The 18,526-nt window shown below is 45.0% G+C and overlaps 1 protein-coding gene across 3 annotated transcripts in view; it reads left to right on the top strand.

Moving 5' to 3' along the window:
* RYK (receptor like tyrosine kinase) overlaps positions 1-18,305 on the top strand; it is a 58,045-nt gene extending 39,740 nt beyond the window's left edge. For all 3 annotated transcript variants that reach the window (XM_065073032.1, XM_065073031.1, XM_065073033.1), the window contains exons 10-15: positions 6,730-6,799; positions 8,370-8,502; positions 9,878-9,987; positions 12,326-12,485; positions 15,605-15,741; positions 17,228-18,305. In XM_065073032.1, the coding sequence (XP_064929104.1) occupies positions 6,730-6,799; positions 8,370-8,502; positions 9,878-9,987; positions 12,326-12,485; positions 15,605-15,741; positions 17,228-17,339 (722 nt within the window). In that variant the 3' untranslated portion in view covers positions 17,340-18,305. The remainder of the gene's footprint in view (positions 1-6,729; positions 6,800-8,369; positions 8,503-9,877; positions 9,988-12,325; positions 12,486-15,604; positions 15,742-17,227) is intronic.
* The last annotated feature ends 221 nt before the right edge of the window (positions 18,306-18,526 follow it).

The following is an 18,526-nucleotide window of genomic DNA, read 5'->3' as shown; positions in this document are numbered from 1 at the left end:
GCTATATCTGAACATCCAGGAGACGGGGGTTCTGTAGGATGCTTGGTTGCCTTGTCAAGCAGGTAGATGCGTGAAGGTACAACTCTTACCCGAGTGCATAAGTATTTGTGTGTATTTACTTTCTTACTATTTTACCGTGTATTTTACTTCTTAACCTATAAAAAAAGCAGATTCAGCCATGACTACTTAGCTTCTGCTGAAGGATAGTTCTACAAATCTCCGCTGGCAGCGTTATAAATGTCGTGTACGAGAGATGTGAGTTCAGGATGGGCTATGAGCACTGAATTTTTTGCAAAACCCAAAGATTGGGGGTCCTGGTGACAGCAGGGTGACCATGAGCCAGCACTGGGCCCTTGTGGCCAGGAAGGCCAATCGTACCTGGGGTGGGTTAGAAGGGGGTGGTCAGTAGGTCAGAGAGGTTCTCCTGCCCCTCTGCTCTGCCCTGGGGAGACCACACCTGGAATTTTGTGTCCGGTTGTGGCCCCTCAGTTCCAGCAGGACAGGGAACTGCTGGAGAGAGTCCAGCGCAGCCACCAAGATGCTGAAGGGAGTGGAGCATCTCCCGTGTGAGGAAAGGCTGAGGGAGCTGGGGCTCTGGAGCTGGAGAAGAGGAGACTGAGGGGTGACTCATTCCTGGGGATCAATATGGAAAGGGGGAGTGTCAGGAGGATGGAGCCAGGCTCTTCTGGGTGACAGCCAGTGATAGGACAAGGGATAATGGGTGCAAACTGGAACACAAAAGGTTCCACTGAAAGAGGAGAAGCAACTTGTTCCTGGTGAGGGTGTCAGAGCCTGGCCCAGGCTGCCCAGGGAGGTTGTGGAGTCTCCTTCTCTGCAGACATTCCAACCCGCCTGGACACCTTCCTGTGTAACCTCATCTGGGTGTTCCTGCTCCATGGGGGGATTGCACTGGATGAGCTTTCCAGGGCCCTTCCAACCCCTGACATTCTGGGATTCTGTGATTTGTTCGGAAGGGTTAAAGCGGCACCCGTTTGCCTGTTCTCCTTGAACTGGGATTGAATTCTGCCTTGAGGAGAAAGTTTGCAAAATGAATTGCTCTGTAGAAGCAGTGTAATTAAAAAGGATGTGTTGGTACTAGGAGCTGAACATCTCAGTCAGTTCTAGTGCTACGTGCTCAGTTCTTATGGAATTTCTGGGAGCTGCCCTTGCGCTTTTCACCAACAACTTCACCTTCTGGATTTTGTCACAACCTATTTGGCAAAGCCCATGAGTTTGGGAAGGGTCACACAAGCTTTGTGACCGTATTAATAGAAAATGCATTGTGTAAGCACTCTGATCCTGAGGAGTATTAGCTTGCAATATGAGACAGAAGTTCCCACAGGAACAGGATGTTACAAATGGTCCAAAGGTGAGAAAAGCTTTGGGTAAAGCAGATTTTTACATATTTCTTTCAGATATGTTTCTCGGAAGCCTTAGATTTCCCAGCTATAGCATTGCAGAGCTGTCTCTGACAGTAGAGCCCACAGGAATTGCTGTGACAGGGCTCTGGAATGACCTGTTTCACTTTTGAAACCTTTGGTTATGTTGCTTTTAACCAGATTTCAGTGACCATGCTACGATCTAAAGTCTTCAAGCTGCAACGCTCTGCTTTGCTCTTTGGAGATTCTAGGAGGTCTGACTTAAACTGTTATTCTTGAAAGGCGTCCAGCTAATGGGGTAACCCACTGCAATACCCAGATAATCACTGCTTTTCATCTCTGGTGAGTAATGGGAGGTGCGGAGTGACTCTTTTCCGATCGCGGAGCGTGATGCTCCACATTCGTTATCAGCACAAATTACTGCAATGTTGGTGTCATCGCTGGCTTCCCGGGGGTGTTTTCACGTGAGCGATGTGGTGATTCAGTCGCGTGACGATGAGCAAAAGCTTTAAAATGCGGTTTTGCAGACGGGCTGGCGAAAATCAAATAGGTGTTTTTCTTTTGTTTTCTCCCCGTGAACCAGGCAAGGCCTCAGCGTGTATCCCGCTTGCCAAAATTGTGGGGAGAGATTAGCCTTTTATATAAAAATAGTAGTGCCAAGAGCCCCGTTGTGCCTGGCTATATACAAATAACGTAATACGAGATAAACTTGCAACCGTATCAAAGCCACTGGGAATCATTCTTGCTCGGTGCCTCAGGGTGGACGTTCACAGGCAGGTTTTTGGCACAGAAAGGGTAAAACCGGAGCTTTGAAAGCATCTTCTCAAATGCATTTACATCTATTGCAAGTAGCACTTTCTGAAAGCTGGATTTTTTTGGTCCAAAATGAACCTGTAGAATCACTCCTGGGTATTAAATCTCTTGTGGCCTGAAGCCTTTGCTGTTTGGTCGCTCAGCTCTTGGTTTGTGATAACCTTATGAAAATAAACGATGCTTTTTCAGGGCTGAGAAGCTCTGACCTGGCTCGCGATCATCAGGCGTGAATTGTTGCGCACTGACGTGTTCTTAATCACAAATAGCATTAATATCTCAGAGGGAAGTTGAGCTTTCTTATTTTTGTGGGGCTTTGAAGAAGTTGTGCAACAAGCCCTTGCTGCCTTGCCCTGGAGTGTTTCACTTCACTCGGGGCTGTTTCCTGATGTACAAATTTAATATATGGTAGACTATGGCCTCATTTGTTGTGTCTTTAAGCTGATTTAGGAGGTTTCTGGCTCTGTGGGAGGTTTTTCCCCCCGATTCCCCCTTTTCCAGCTGTGTGTGTGGCTGTTTTCATATCAAATGAATTCACAGATCCGGTACAGAAGCTGCAAAAGCCCGTGGCCACGGCGAGATCCTTCCCCAGGTCTCGTTTTGTGTGGCTGTGCAAACAATTCCGTGAATAAAATGCCCACGTGTGTGCGCTCGCATGTAACGCTTAGAGATTTGGTTTGGGTGAGGGACGGCGTTTCGGCCCGAGCAGGAAAATGAGGTTTAGAGGATTCGCTTTGGTGCGTCCCTGTGAAAACATCTCGCCGAGCCGGACCCGCCGGGGCTGCGGGTTTATCCCGTCAAAGCCAGAAACCCTGCGGATTTTCTGGGTTATTTGTAGGGGTTTTCAGGGCAGCATGGCCAGATTCACCAGGTCCTCCACAATAAAAGGTTGTATTTACCAAAGTCACCTTCTCCATCATCTATGAAGACCTGTCTGTTGGATGCTTGGGAGTGATCTACTAAATGTGACTGAGAGTTTGTTGAAATGTACTTTTCGTTGTGTAACTAAAGAAAATGGCCATAACAGGAAGTCTAATTGCAATGGGGACCTTTGCAATAGCATTATTTTGGTATATTTTTACTCCTTTTACTCAAAGAAGTGGTGATTTATATGCTGTTTTGAATTGTACCTCGTACAAAGCCACAATAATCAAATTGTGTGGTTGTTCTAAATTGGCACCTGATGAAGCCAGAGGAGGATTAACCTATTGTTTGTTCTGAGTCTGGTGAATTTGTTGGTGCTGTGTAAGTGTTTTCCATCTAGAAAACAAGGAAATAATATTGATAAGAAAACACAATGCGGATGCTGGGACTGTTTCACGAGATAAGATTTAAATTTCCGTATATACTTGAATGGGAGTCAATCTTCTTTTTGGGTGCTCAGCGACCTCAGTGTCCCTGAGCTGAGAGAACACAAGAAAAATGACCAGTGACCTGCTGAAAACCACCCTGTGTGATGGAAAGGGAAAGGCAGTGGCACCGGTGTCACCTCGAGGTGTGAGGACATGAATAGATATGTTGTCCAAACCAGATGAACTCGTTCTGTCCCTTCTTAAAGCCGGTCTTACATAATCTCAGATTTAGAACTTCAAATTATTGCATGGTGGCTGTTATAATTAAAAGCAAACCAGTTAAACAAGCACAGGGCCCAAGAGCGCCTAAGCGAGTTAATCAGCTTAAACTCATGCCGGGTAACCTCTTCCCTCCCTTCCTTGAAGAGGTTGTGGCCTTTGAGTTCTATTAATTAGTGCATTTCAACCTGAAGCTCTGGACTAGTAGCCTGTTGGCAGCTCCTCTAACTTCTTATAATTTGCTTTTACAACTTTATTTTTAATTATTTTTGCTCTTTGTGAGTTGGATGCTTCAGCCATTTGTGCCTACTTAAAACTTCGTTTTAAGGTGCTATCTTGGTTTTTCTTGTTTAGCAGCTTGTTGAAGTCTTGGTTCTGTGTCTCAAATTCATCCCACATAAAACACGTGAGTGCGGATTGGACCTGCTGTTGGAGTCCAAACCAGAAGCTTTAGCTCACCAGTACCTAAATACCTCCAGCATTGCAAGAACCAGATGCACTTGTCATCAAATACACAAGGAAATGCACCGTTTTGATGCATCCTATAATATACTGCAGCTGTAATTGTCACTGAGCTCATGGCACCTCCAGATCTGGATGTCTCCGGAGCGTTGGGTGTTGGCTTTGTGTGGTCTTGGTCCATGCAGCCTGGGTGGTGATCCACAGGGCTCTCCAAGGGTGCTGAGGCTTCAGTGCCTCTGCCTGCAACCTGCATCACAGACTCCCAGGCTGGTTGGGTTGAAGGGACCTCTGTAGACGCCCCCAGTGCAACCCCTGCTCACGCAGGGTCACAGAGCAGATCACACAGGTGGGTCCAGGCGGCTTGAATGTCTCAGAGAAGGAGACTCCACACCCGCTCTGGGCAGCCTGGGCCAGGCTCTGGCACCTCCCAGCAAACAAGTTTCTGCTCATGTTCAGATGGAGCCTCCTGTGTTTCAGTCTGTGCCCGGTGCCCCTCACCCTGGCGTTGGGCACCACTGAACAGAGTCTGGTCCATCCTCTGACACCCACCATGAGCTATTGATCCCATTGATCAGATCCCTCTCAGCTTCTCTTCTCCAGCTCAACAGCCCCAGCTCTCTCAGTGTCTCCTCAGCACAAAGATGCTCCAGACCCCTCGGCATCTTTGTGTCCCTGCGCTTGACTCTCTCCAGTAATTCCTTGTCCTTCTTAAACTGGGGAGCCCGGAACTGGACACAACTCCAGATGTGGCCTCACCAGGGCAGAGCAGAAGGGGAGGATGAACCTCCAACCTCCCTTGACCTGCTGGTCACACTTTTCTTAATGAACCCCAGGTACCGTTGGCCTCTTGGCCACAGGACACATTGGTGGCTCATGGTCACCCTGTTGTCCCCCAGAACTCCCAGGTACTTCTCTGCAGAGCTGCTTTCCAGCAGGCCCCCTGCAACCTGTACTGGTGCCTGTGGTTGTTCCTCCCCAGGTGCAGGACCCTGCACTTGCCCTGGTTGAACTTCATCAGGTTCTTCTCTGCCCAGTGCAGTCTGTCCAGGTCTCTGGATGGCAGCACAGCCTCTGGGATGTCAGCCCTTCCTCCCAGTTTGGTGCCAGCAGCAAACGGGCTGAGGGTGCAACTCCAGGTCATAGAAGAACAGGTTGAACAGGACCGGACCCAGCGCTGAGCCCTGCGGAACCCACTAACCACAGACCTTATCCAGATTGCCCTGTTGATCACAACCCTCTGAGCTCTGCCATCCAGCCACTTCACCATTTACAAGTTCAATTTCCTGATCTCCTCCTTTTTGAGTTCCTTTTGGGAAGACATCACTGCTTTTCATCTCCCCAAGCTGCCTTTGGAGGAGGTTGCCTTGGGACATCATTCTTTTCCCCATCTTGGGGGAATTTTTTCAATCCAGCCAATGTTTTGTGCCTTGCAGGTCTTGAAGCTGTCTCCACTTCCAGCACATCTGGAAGACTGAATGCCAATTTGCAAATTATGGTCTAATTTGAGCTGATCTGTTTAGTTGGTTGCCGTGGGGGGACCCCATGCTCCCCCTCTGGGCTTTGTGTGTCCTTCCCTACCTTGTCCTCGTCTCCACTGACCACATTTTTCACTCTTAACTCACTCAAAAGTCACATTTTCTTTTACAGGGATAAAGTTCAATTAAGAAACAGAGTCAGGGGTGGTTCTGGCATGGAGGAGGAACAGAAAATGCAGCTGGGTGGGATTGTGAGAGCTCCAAGTTACAGCACCGACAGCACTTCTTACCCCCAGAGGGGGAAAAAGGAAAGAAGAAAAGAAACCAACCAACTGAAACAAAAAATACAACAAACCCGACAGCAACAAAACCATAAAAACCCCCAAAACCAAGCCAAGACACAAAGAAAAAATGAACCAAACACCAAAAAATCTTTAAATATTTGTGGGGAAGGGGTTACAGGCATTGCTTCTGCCCAGTCGATGCTCTGATTGCTGTGGGTTACTGGGGTTATCGGACTCTTGAGTTTTAGATTTGTATTTTGCTTTGTCTCAGTTTCTGTGTGTTTTTTTTAATTATTATTTTAATATTATTTTTGAAAGGTAGGGAAGAGAACAGCAAACATTTCTAAGGTTACCAAGAGTCAAGTGTTTTGAGTGGAGAGCAGTGAATAAGTAAATGTAGAAAGGAACCATCTCCACCAGCATGGACACAAACTGCAGAAACCCATACTGGTAATTCAGCAGCACACCAGCATCTCTTGGGAAGCGCCCCAAGTCCCGTCTGTCAGCACCCAGCCCAGCTTCCATTTCCTTTTTCAGCTTCGCCCCGTTCGTTTAAAGCAGAAATGCGCCCTAAAACTTGGCTTGCACCTCGGGGGGGTGTTTTAAATTCCACTTCTAAAAAGTAAGCAAACAAGTTCTGTTTGTGCGCAGATGACCTCAGCTGACTCGCAGATCTGGACCAAACTTTAATTAGCGTGTTGATTTGTTTCCAAAGCTTTATCTGCGGTTCCTTTGTTATTTGTATTAGATCAAGCCTCAGAGGTGCAGGTGACAATGATGCTGACTGAGAGCTGTAAACTCAGAGGACTTCACCACAGGTAAGCCAAACAGTGCTTATAAACTGAAAATATTTGTGCTTAACCTCCCTAGAGAGAAAGAAAACGAATTATTTTTAAGAACCAAACCTTTTGTACATTTGGATTTTTTTTTAAGCCATAAAGAGCCAAAACTATTTTATAAAATACAAAATTGTAGATGTGCTTCTTACTGCAAAAGTGCCTGTAAGCTTTTTTAATCCAGCTTCATAGTCAGTAAAATCAAATAGTGGTAAAGTCTTTGGTTTGGTGTTCCAAACCTTTCAGTGAAATATGGGTAGATATTAATTTTATACATTCTTTATTATTGCTGAAAAGGGCACTGGAGGCACATGTTGGTTTTCAAATTAACACCCCAAACAGCTCGACTTTTGCAGCTTGAATTAAAGGCTGAAATTGGCCTTAAAATCTTTATTACTGGCCAGGACGTGAGTGAAAAGAAACCTGCGCTCGTTGTCCAGTGCCTGGCTGGTAATTGATCATTTTGCTGGTAATATGAAGGAAATTAGAATAGTTGCAGCAGAATTATTACTTCTACAGTCCACTTAAAAATTGCTTTTTGAATAATTATTGTAGGTAAGTCTTTGCCTAAAATACAGGGTTATTTTATTAAGAGGAGTAGTGGGTCCTCGGGGAAGCACACTTACCATGGAAACAAAAGGAAGCAACTCCCCTCTCATCATTCAAAATCAGGTGTTATCCTCTCTTTTATACATTAAACTCTTTAATAGCCCAAAAAGCTTTTATTTCTGTGCCGTTGGGACCTTTCTCATGGTTGAAGGTGACACCTGATTGAGGTGTCAAGTAACAACAGGAAACCTCCCAATTCCCTTTTAAAAAAATCATTATAACTCATTGAAAGTTTTCTGAAGGTGTTTTCAACAGAAAAAAGAAATGGAACTATATACAGGTTATTTCAAGCTTCTACACATTGATGTATTGATACTATAGGCCCATGTTGAAGCAATATAGCACGGGGCTTGTCTGACCCATAAGGAGATCAAACTCCTGAGCTACTTCTGCAATTTAATATTTAGTTGATTCAAACCTAAAAACTTCTGAAGTGGATCGAATGTGATGTTTTGGCCTCTTTTTTTTAACCACTTTAGTGGAGCTGTATCTTTTATATCTCTCGTTGCATTTAGAGTGATACATTTCCAAGTTGAGGATCTATTGCTGCTTAATATAAATTCAATATAAATTGGGAAGGGGTGGAGTCGCCATCCCTGGGGGGGGTTTAAAAGGCGCTTAGACAAGGTTCTCAGGGACAGATTGAGTTTATGTTTGGACTCAATGATCCTGAGGGGCTCTACCAACCAAAATGATTCTATCAGATGATAACCTGTATTCACAGACATTTATTTTAGCCCTTTTGGACCAAATTGGGCGGTTCTTCCTAATGGGGAGGTAATAAAACGTCTATTGTTATTTGGCGGCCTTGTGCTCGGTAATATTAAACGAATGCTTTGCTTTCACGTTGAATCGCTTTCATTGAATGTGTTTTAAGGATCAAGAACATTTTTTGCCAATCTCAATTTCATTAAATGAGGAATTTTTCTCCATTTTTCACCAGGAATCTGCTCCCCATCACCCATGTCTGCATAGAAGAGGGAGAGAAACCGATGGTGCTGCTGCCGTACATGAACTGGGGGAACCTTAAACTCTTCTTGCGCCAGTGCAAGCTGGTGGAGGCCAACAATCCTCAGGTACGCCCCAAATCCGCTCCTTAAACTTAGGCCTGGCTTATCATCCGGCTGCGGGCCTTAAATAAGAAATCATTGTGGTATTCACCTGCTCTGCTGGGGCAAGGGAGGAATTGGCAAACAGGTTCCCTGGCAAGGGTTGTGTTGATTCATAGGAGGAAAATACTCTTGGCCACGGCATCACGGGCATTCGGAGGCCGTGAAGGCGAGTTAGGCTCGGATTAGGGGAGTAGCTGGTATATCAACACGTATTTAAAGAAAAAATAGAGAAAACAGTATACGATTGTAGATTTAAGCTACAACACAAAGGGAAACATTGTGTATGGGGAAGATTCAGACTTACTGCTGCTTGTTGGGGTTTTTTGTTGTTATTTTGTGGGTTTTTGTTTGGTTTTGTTTTCCTAAATATAATCAGTAGATTTTTCCCTTTAATTGCTGTAGCTCTTAATTATTTTACCACGTGCCTAAAGCACTCTGTCAGACTTTTAAGGTGCTGCTGTAGCTTTGCTGTTAAGTAAAATAACTGGATTTCTTTAACTTCAGATACTAAACAACGTGACCTCTGCTTTTCTTCTTCTTTTATTTTCACTGCTGTGGGTGCTGTTCAGCATTGGGAACTTTACCGTGTTTCAGTGGAACCTGCTGCACGTGTTTCGTGAGAAGCCAGAAAGAAAATACTCCTAAATGAGAATATATTTTGCTTCTTGTTTTCCGAGGTCACCATTTGTCCCTTTTATGTACCAGCTTTCAAACCAGCAATTAACTTACAAGTTGCGATAAGCTGCCAGGATCTTTCAACTTTGTTTTTTCACTTGTTTTGCTGTTTAATCTGAGTTATAAATCCCTATGCAATGCACTAATATCCCTCTGCAAGAATTTAATGACATTTGCAATCTGTATTATGTGGAACGACCATACTTAACTGTCAAAAAATGGGACATTTGGTATCCTAGGTACTTATTTTAAGATGGAACTCTTTGACATATACCTTGAGTTTCCTGAACTAACACATGGCTCTTTTTCTTAATAACAACCTGTTAACTAAGAAGCTGGTTTATTATCATTTTAGTTTAGTATTTAGTGTATTTCAACCCCAATCTTGCAACATCAATGTGTCCACCTACATGCTGAAGTTTTTGGAAGACTAAAAATGGAAGAGCAAACCCAGGGTATAAATATGTGCAAGGATTTAATTTATTTAGGACTGTGAAGCTGTAAAAGCAGATGCAACAACAGCATTTGATACTGATTTTCCGCAATAAATAGCAATGAGAACTTTGACTGTTGTTTCAGTGAAAACGACTTGGTTTCCAGAGGAACAGAAAGTGGAAAAAATCATGGTAAAAAGGGTTAAAATGGCCTTTTTCTGGTCTTGCAGGCAATTTCCCAGCAGGATCTGGTCCATATGGCGATTCAGATTGCCTGCGGCATGAGTTACCTGGCCAGACGGGAGGTCATTCACAAAGACCTGGCTGCTAGAAACTGCGTGTAAGTACTTGGCAAGTAAAGTTCTATCAGTAGCAAGGGCTGGGATGGGCTTTCTCCAATTCGCCCCATCCCTACTTCAAAATATGCCACTCGTTGTTTTTTTTCCAAATTTGGAGGTGAGTAGTCTTGTCAGTGAATTTATTTTCCTCTAGTACTATTCAATATATTTATCAATTATTTGGACGAGGGAATAAAGTGATTGTCAGCAAGTTTGCTGATGACACCAATCTGGGAGGAGCGGCTGACACTGGAAGCTGTGCTGCCATCCAGAGACCTGGACAGGCTGGAGAGTTGGGTGAGGAGAAATGTAATGAAATAGAACAAGGGCAAGTGTAGAGTCTTGAATCTGGGCAGGAACAACCCCAGGTTCCAGTGTAAGTTGGGCAATGACCTATTAGAGAGCAGCGTAGGGGAAAGGGACCTGGGGGTCCTGGGGACAGCAGGGTGACCATGAGCCAGCACTGGGCTCTTGTGGCCAGGAAGGCCAATGGTACCTGGGGTGGGTTAGAAGGGGCTGGTCAGTAGGTCAGAGAGGTTCTCCTGCCCCTCTACTCTGCCCTGGGGAGACCACACCTGGAATTTTGTGTCTGGTTGTTGTCCCTCAGTTCCAGCAGGACAGGGAACTGCTGGAGAGAGTCCAGCGCAGCCACCAAGATGCTGAAGGGAGTGGAGCATCTCCCGTGTGAGGAAAGGCTGAGGGAGCTGGGGCTCTGGAGCTGGACAAGAGGAGACTGAGGGGTGACTCATTCATGGGGATCAATATGGAAAGGGGGAGTGTCAGGAGGATGGAGCCAGGCTCTTCTGGGTGACAACCAGTGACAGGACAAGGGGCAATGGGTGCAAACTGGAACACAGGAGGTTCCGCTTGAATATGAGAAGCAACTTGTTCCTGGTGAGGGTGGCAGAGCCTGGCCCAGGCTGCCCAGGGAGGTTGTGGAGTCTCCTTCTGTGCAGACATTTCAACCCGCCTGGACACCTTCCTGTGTAACCTCATCTGGGTGTTCCTGCTCCATGGGGGGATTGCACTGGATGAGCTTTCCAGGTCTCTTCCAACCCCTGACATTCTGGGATTCTGTGATTTTGTAAACATAAGGTGAACCAGAAACTCTTTTTGTTTAACAAAGAGAAAAAGAAGGTGCAGGAGCCAGGATTCTGTGAAGGAATTTGTTCCATTGCCACCTCTTTGCTCCCCAGGTCTGTTCTTGTACCCCTGTACTGAATTTTGGGAAGGGATCCAAGGTCACAGTGGTCTTGGCAGGTTTGTTAAGGGGGGAAATACTTTTCATCTCCAATTTCTATGGCACAGTTGGAGCAGACATATGGATTACACAAGTCAGAGCTCTCTAGTCCCAGGAAAATGACCCTTTGTATCGTATTTGTTTATAGACAGCTCTTCTAGGAATTTCTCTCAACTCCTAAGAGTGATTAGATATGGAAATTTCCCGATCTATAAGTTTTGCGGGCGATCAACCAACCTGAAAGTGCATAGAAATGGGGTAAATAAGAAGGTACTTGAGATAGTGAAGCAGGAAATGCACAAATTTGATGTTTTCTTTATTTTGATGAAAGAAATTAATAATTGGCAAGATGAAAAGACAGCAAACACCGGTTTGTTACAACCCCTAACCCAGTGCTTTTTCTGTATTGTTACCAGGAGATGTTAAAGCCAACGTCTCACCCATGTGCTGAAGTCAGATTTATGAGACCATTGAGCTTTGTTAAACACTTTTTTAAGTTCAAAAGAATGTGAATTACCATCCCAGAGGGGGGAAGAAACGAGTAGGCTTTTCTGAGTCATCTTTTGATGATTAAAAATAAGCTTCCCGTAGCCAATATCCTATTTCTGACAACAGTCAGGATGAGGGGTATAAATATCTTGCTGGATTGCTTGATTAGAGATAAGGCCATAAATACCATTGGTTGCCTTACTAAGATATGACGAGGTTTTGCTTTGCTTAAATCTTTGGCTCGTTATTGCTACAGAAGTACCGTAACTAAAATTAGTTTAATTGATCTGATAGGGGATCTCCAATGGAGGGGGAATGATTTAAGGGAGTTGTTTGTTTCCTTTAACCATGTTTTTGTTTGATTTTATTTAATCTGAGGCTGCTCATTTTTATCGCGCTTATCTGTTAATGCAGAATAAACACATTTTTTGATTATATTTGCCAATTGCAAAATAAGAGTGTCTTGATCTAGACAAAATGCTCCTAGTGCAATTGATGCTCCTGAATTAAACCTGAAATTAAACCGGGCCTGAAACTCCAGCTTGAGCACTAATATTTTCTGCAAAAATATAACGCCAAGTTCGCTAAACGCTTCTGTTCTTTTAAATTAGCATTGACGATGCTCTTCAGGTGAAGATCACGGACAACGCGCTCTCTCGAGACCTCTTTCCCATGGACTATCACTGCCTGGGGGACAACGAAAACAGGCCGGTTCGGTGGATGGCTCTGGAAAGCCTGGTTAACAACGAATTTTCCAGCGCTAGCGATGTGGTAAGTTAACTTTTGTTTCTCTTCTCACATTTTATTCATGTATTTTATTGACACGCTTCAATTTTTTGAGCCCTTGGAGAATCAGGGCACCGAAGAGACAACAGTGATGTGTCCAGAACAGCAGAAAAGGCCTTTAAGATCATCAAGTCCAACCATTAACTGAGTTTTTTTAACCTCATTGCCATGGTCTCTCTATTAGTGCTCAAGCCACATAAACACACACAAAAAAATAAGGGAAAGAGTCAAATCTGTTCCAGAAATACTCCTTGGAAAATGTGTGTGGTTTTGTCTTGCACCAAACTTGAAGACAGAGCAGGAAATGTAATAAAACCTCCTAGAAGCTGCCTGTAATAGCACATTTTTATAATCCTAAATGGGATCAATTAAATATTGATTTCTTGTTATTTTTCTTTTAAATCCAGCGCTCACTGTTCATAAAGACCTGACTTGGAAATAAAAGCTTAATGTAATACTGGCAATAAAATATAGAATTTTATTAGGCTGGAGGCACCTCAGTATCAAGCATTTCAGAAAATCAGCGTATTTCAGCATATAGTTCACGCTGTTTTAACGCAGGTCTCCTTTTTGCATTATATAGGGTTAAATGCAACCTGGCTTCTAATACCCACTTTGCATCCATAGCTGAGTTTTGCAGTCTACAAAAATTGCCTGTTTTTCTGGGTTTTATAAACACCGTCTGCCCCTAATAACATCTCTGCATTTCCCTGCACGGTTTTGACGTATGGTGTCATATGTTTTTGTCTAGGAACAAATCTAGTTATCAATTTCATGTAACACATGGAACCTGCTCCAATTGAGGTGGTGTCTGTTAAGACGCAGTCGGCACCTGTTCCCCACTTGCTTTTTGAATGTATTAATATTTCTTTAAGATGGTTTTGCTGGCTTGAAGCATTTCTAGCGCGTCCCTGCTCTGCCAACAGTTACATCAGTCAACCAAAGCGCAGAAAAAGAAAACATAATTCCTGTTGAATTTTAATTGTGTTTTTCTCTTTGACATGAAGCTCTGCGTCTCTTGACGCCATTTTTATGCAGTTACTTATGGAATTACAAATAGCTTTATGCTCAAAGTATTTTGCTCGAATCTTCGTTTTTTCTGGTGTTCTAGATGCACCACCACCCGTCCCTCGGTGTTCTATAAACTGCAAATCACAGTATCACAGTATGTTTGGGATTGGAGGAGACCTCAAAAGATCATCTCGTCCAATCCCCCTGCTGGAGCAGGAACGCCTAGGTGAGGTCGCACAGGAACATGTCCAGATGGGTTTTGAATGTCTCCAGAGCAGGAGACTCCACAACCTCCCTGGGCAGCCTGTTCCAGTGTTCTGTCACCCTCACTGAGAAGTAGTTTTTTCTCAAATTTAAGCGGAACCTCTTGTGTTCCAGCTTGATCCCATTACCCCTTGTCCTATCATTGTTTGCCACCGAGAAGAGCCTGGCTCCATCCTCATGGCACTCACCCTTTATATATTTATAAACATTAATAAGGTCACCCCTCAGTCTCCTCTTCTCCAAACTAAAGAGACCCAGCTCCCTCAGCCTTTCTTCATAAGGGAGGTGCTCCACTCCCTTAATCATCTTCGTTGCCCTACGCTGGACCCTCTCCAGCAGTTCCCTGTCCTTCTGGAACTGAGGGGCCCAGAACTGGACACAATACTCCAGATGTGGTCTCACCAGGGCGGAGTAGAGGGGAAGGAGGACCTCTCTCGATCTACTAACCACTCCCCTTGTAATACACCCCAGGTACCATTGGCCTTCCTGGCCACAAGGGCCCAGTGCTGGCTCATGGTCATCCTGTTGTCCACCAGGACCCCCAGGCCCCTTTCCCCTACACTGCTCTCTAAAATGTAATTTCCCAACCTGTACTGGAACCTGGGGTTGTTCCTGCCCAGATGCAGGACTCTACACTTTCCCTTGTTAAATTTCATTAGGTTATTCCCCACCCAGCTCTCCAGCCTGTCCAGGTCTCTGGATGGCAGCACAGCTTCCAGTGTCAGCTGCTCCTCCCAGCTTGGTGTCATCAGCAAACTTGCTGATAGTACACTCTATTCCCTTGTCTAAATCGTTAATGAATATATTGGATAATATTTGCCCCAGTGCTGACCCCTGAGGCACTCCACTAGATACTGGCCTCCAACTGGACTCCACACCATTGACTACCACTCTCTGGCTTCTCTCCTTAAGCCAGTTTGCAACCCACAAATATTAATAAAAAATTAATAAAATAATAATGAATAGAAAGGTTGTGCCACTGCCCAGCGGTGTCCCTGGCCGCATCCCTCAGCCCAGGCTTTGCCCGGGGGTTCCTTTTGATTTAAAACCAGGGACATTTTTGATGCTTGCAGAACTCTGCGCCTTTTTAATAAAAGGCGACGTTTGCGGCACGTGTGACTTCAGCCCTGAATCATCCGCCTGCCGTATCAGCACCATCTCTGTTTTGTCGCTTGGGTCTCTTCATAGCAGCCAGTAAATAATTTTGCACGTACCGTGCTTATACATGCATTGAGTAATTGATTTTTCATCACCTTAAGCTCCTTTTGGCAGGTATTTGCAGCTGAACAATGTGTTGAATGTTGATCCGGCTGTCGGGTTTACATAGATGAAACCTTTATTTTTCATTTGAGTCCTACCTCTGAGCGTGTACTCAAAATATACAGACAGCTTTGAATTTAGAAAGGAATGGTTTTATTCAGTCTGCTCTTCTGAACCTTTGAATTTCACAGACCTTTTGTGTAGCGTTTGGAAGAGGTAAAATATGATAATGGCATGATTTTTTTCAAAACAGTGAGTTTAGTGTTTAATATTCCTTAGATTAGTCAAGTGCTTTAAAATGTCCAACTGGAAAGATGCAATTGTGTTATTTTTTAGCACTTAAAATCTTAATGCGCTAAGCTTTAATTTTAATTCAACTTAACACCCATTCTGTGATTCTTAATTGTTCTTATTCAAGACAAAGTGGTATTGTATTGATCTTGGATATATTTAGTATTTATGTAAAGCTTTGTTACTCCGTATAGTTTTATTCCTGGCTGATTTAGTGCGATGTCTGAAGGAGCTCTCTAAATTCCTGTTCTCTAATGCTGCACGCTATTTCTTTTCAGTGGGCCTTTGGGGTGACGCTGTGGGAGCTGATGACACTGGGCCAGACCCCATATGTCGATATCGACCCCTTTGAGATGGCAGCTTATTTAAAGGACGGCTATCGAATAGCTCAGCCCATCAACTGCCCTGATGAACTGTAAGTGTGTGTTTGGAGAGAGGATAAACTGCTGGATTGTTACCAGCCTGTTAAGCCAGGCTTATCAATGAAAGAGCCCGGTTTGCCTTCCCCTGCCTTTTAGATAAACCCTCGTGGAGGTGTTTGTTCACAATCCTAGTGGTACGGAAAATCCCAGAACCCCAGGCTGGTTGGGTTGAAGGGACCTCTGTAGATCCCCAGTGCAACCCCTGCTCACGCAGGGTCACAGAGCAGATCACACAGGTGGGTCCAGGGGGTTTGAATGTCTCAGAGAAGGAGACTCCACACCCGCTCTGGGCAGCCTGGGCCAGGCTCTGGCACCTCCCAGCAAACAAGTTTCTGCTCATGTTCAGATGGAGCCTCCTGTGTTTCAGTCTGTGCCCGTTGCCCCTCACCGTGGCGTTGGGCACCACTGAACAGAGTCTGGTCCATCCTCTTGACAAGCTGTACCTTCTGCCTCGTGTGTTCTTCCAAATGCTCTCCATGTAAACCTACCACAGAGACACTTGGAAGTACTTTTACAAGAGCTGAGCAATTAGCAGTTTCCGATGAACTATGTATTGCTTGCTCCTGGACTGCCTCCAACTTGTGTCTGAAATCATAGAATCACAGAATCTTTTTGGTTGTAAAAGCCCCTCAAGATCATAGAGTCCAACCATTCCCCCTACCCTGGCACTGCCCCATGTCCTGAGAACCTCATCTCCGTCTATCCAACCCTCCAGGGATGGTGACTCCAGCACTGCCCTGGGCAGCCTGTTCCAATGCCCCACAGCCCTTTGGGGAAGAAATTGTTCCCCAGATCCAACCTCAACCTCCCCTGGTGCAACCTGAGGCCCTTTATTCTCATCTGAGAGAAGAGACCAACACCCTCCATGCTACAGCCTCCTTTCAGGTCATTGTGGACACTTCTGCGGACAACACATTGTTCCAGGTGTGGGTCCCTTGTTCAGCATTATCTCTCAGAAGTTGCAGGGTTCCTTCACACAGAATCGCAGAATGTCAGGGACTGTAAGGGACCTGGAAAGCTCATCCAGTGCAATCCCCCCATGGAGCAGGAACACCCAGATGAGGTTACACAGGAAGGTGTCCAGGCGGGTTGGAATGTCTGCACAGAAGGAGACTCCACAACCTCCCTGGGCAGCCTGGGCCAGGCTCTGCCACCCTCACCCCCAACAAGTTGCTTCTCAGATTTAAGTGGAACCTCCTGTGTTCCAGTTTGCACCCATTGCCCCTTGTCCTGTCACTGGTTGTCACCCAGAAGAGCCTGGCTCCATCCTCCTGACACTCCCCCTTTCCATATTGACCCCCAGGAATGAGTCACCCTTCAGTCTCCTCCTTTTCTCTCCCCAATCATCAGGGTTTATAGTGGAAATGCTCTTTTTTTATTTCTAGGCTGGCACAGTGGTCAGCTGGCTTACATTCTCGTGTTTCCCACAGAATCATTTCGATTGGAAAAAACCCCTTAAGCCGTGTGTTTGCCTTGCAGGTTTGCGGTGATGGCCTGTTGTTGGGCCCTCGACCCCGAAGAACGACCCAAGTTTCAGCAGCTGGTGCAATGTCTGACTGAATTTCACGCTGCGCTGGGAGCCTACGTCTGAAACCGCTGCGGAAGGTGGAATTCCTGGCCCGGGAAGGAGGCACGGCGCACGTCTGCAGCTCCACGCGTCGCTCGGACTCGCACACGTGATGTGTATAAAGCAACACCAAAGGGAGAAAGCACTTCTTCCAAAACACTGTGCCTTAGGATGCTTTAGTAGTCTGAAGATTTTTCTAAGACCTCTCGATGTCGAATATTTTCTAGATATCACTTTTGCTAAGTTAAATCGAGACCTTTTTATTTGCCACCAGGATTTTTTAAAGTGTAGTGCTAGTGAACTTAAACACGAGATTCGGATGGACTTTGCACTCTTACAACAGACACGTGATGTTTGGTTTTTATTCGAAGGGTATATGGAACTGGTAGAAAAGTAAGGAGAGGGGAAATTAATGCAAAAGCCACGCTGCAGGCAAATTTCCCTCCTTTTGAAAACAATGTTGAAACGAAATCTTTCTGACCAGCTCTAGTGTTTGTTACTTGTATGTATCTGGAATAGCTTTTTAGTATCAACTTCTTCTATTTTGAGACAACAGCACATTGTGGTTGGATCCACGAGCGGCATCTTCCTTTTTTTAAACCCATTCACGAATGTTTTTTGGGAAAGCTGGTCTTCAGGATACAATACAATACCCCTTTTTAAGCAGTAAGTGACCATGTCAAAGTGATTCCACTTTACCTCATATGGAGAGTAGTAAAGGTGGGGTAAAAACGGTGCCCCTCCTTGCAGATAAAAGGCTGATGGGATTTTTAAGATGGTTTTATGTGCTAAATAGAGGCCTTCAGAGAAGCGCCAAAGTAGCCCTTGTGTGGGAGTCTTTCACCTCAGACTTCTGGATCACAGTTTCTCTTGTCGAAAAAGGTACTGGTTGTGTTTTTTTTTAATGGGCTTTTATGGCCTGAAACGGGCTTAAATATATAAATATATATTTGTAAAGACACTTGCAGAGTAAAGAATGTTTTTCTATTACGTCTCATGTGAAAGCTTGGTCCCTCACGCTGCCCCGTGTGTCCAACATGCGGGTTGGTGGTTGTCGCTGGGCTGGAGTTGGCGTCAAAACAAGGTGGGTTTCCTGGCCCCCTCCCTCAGAATTCATCCCCGAGGCTTAATAATGTATTATCTTGCTGCCACCTTTCATATCGATTCCACCTTGGGTTACTTTGAGTTGAATGTTACTTAAGGGAACAGAA

This window comes from Columba livia, chromosome 9, assembly GCF_036013475.1.
Source record: "Columba livia isolate bColLiv1 breed racing homer chromosome 9, bColLiv1.pat.W.v2, whole genome shotgun sequence".
Taxonomy (NCBI): Eukaryota; Metazoa; Chordata; class Aves; order Columbiformes; family Columbidae; genus Columba; species Columba livia.
Note: the sequence above shows the minus strand (reverse complement) of the source record. Positions and strands in the feature narration are given on the sequence as shown.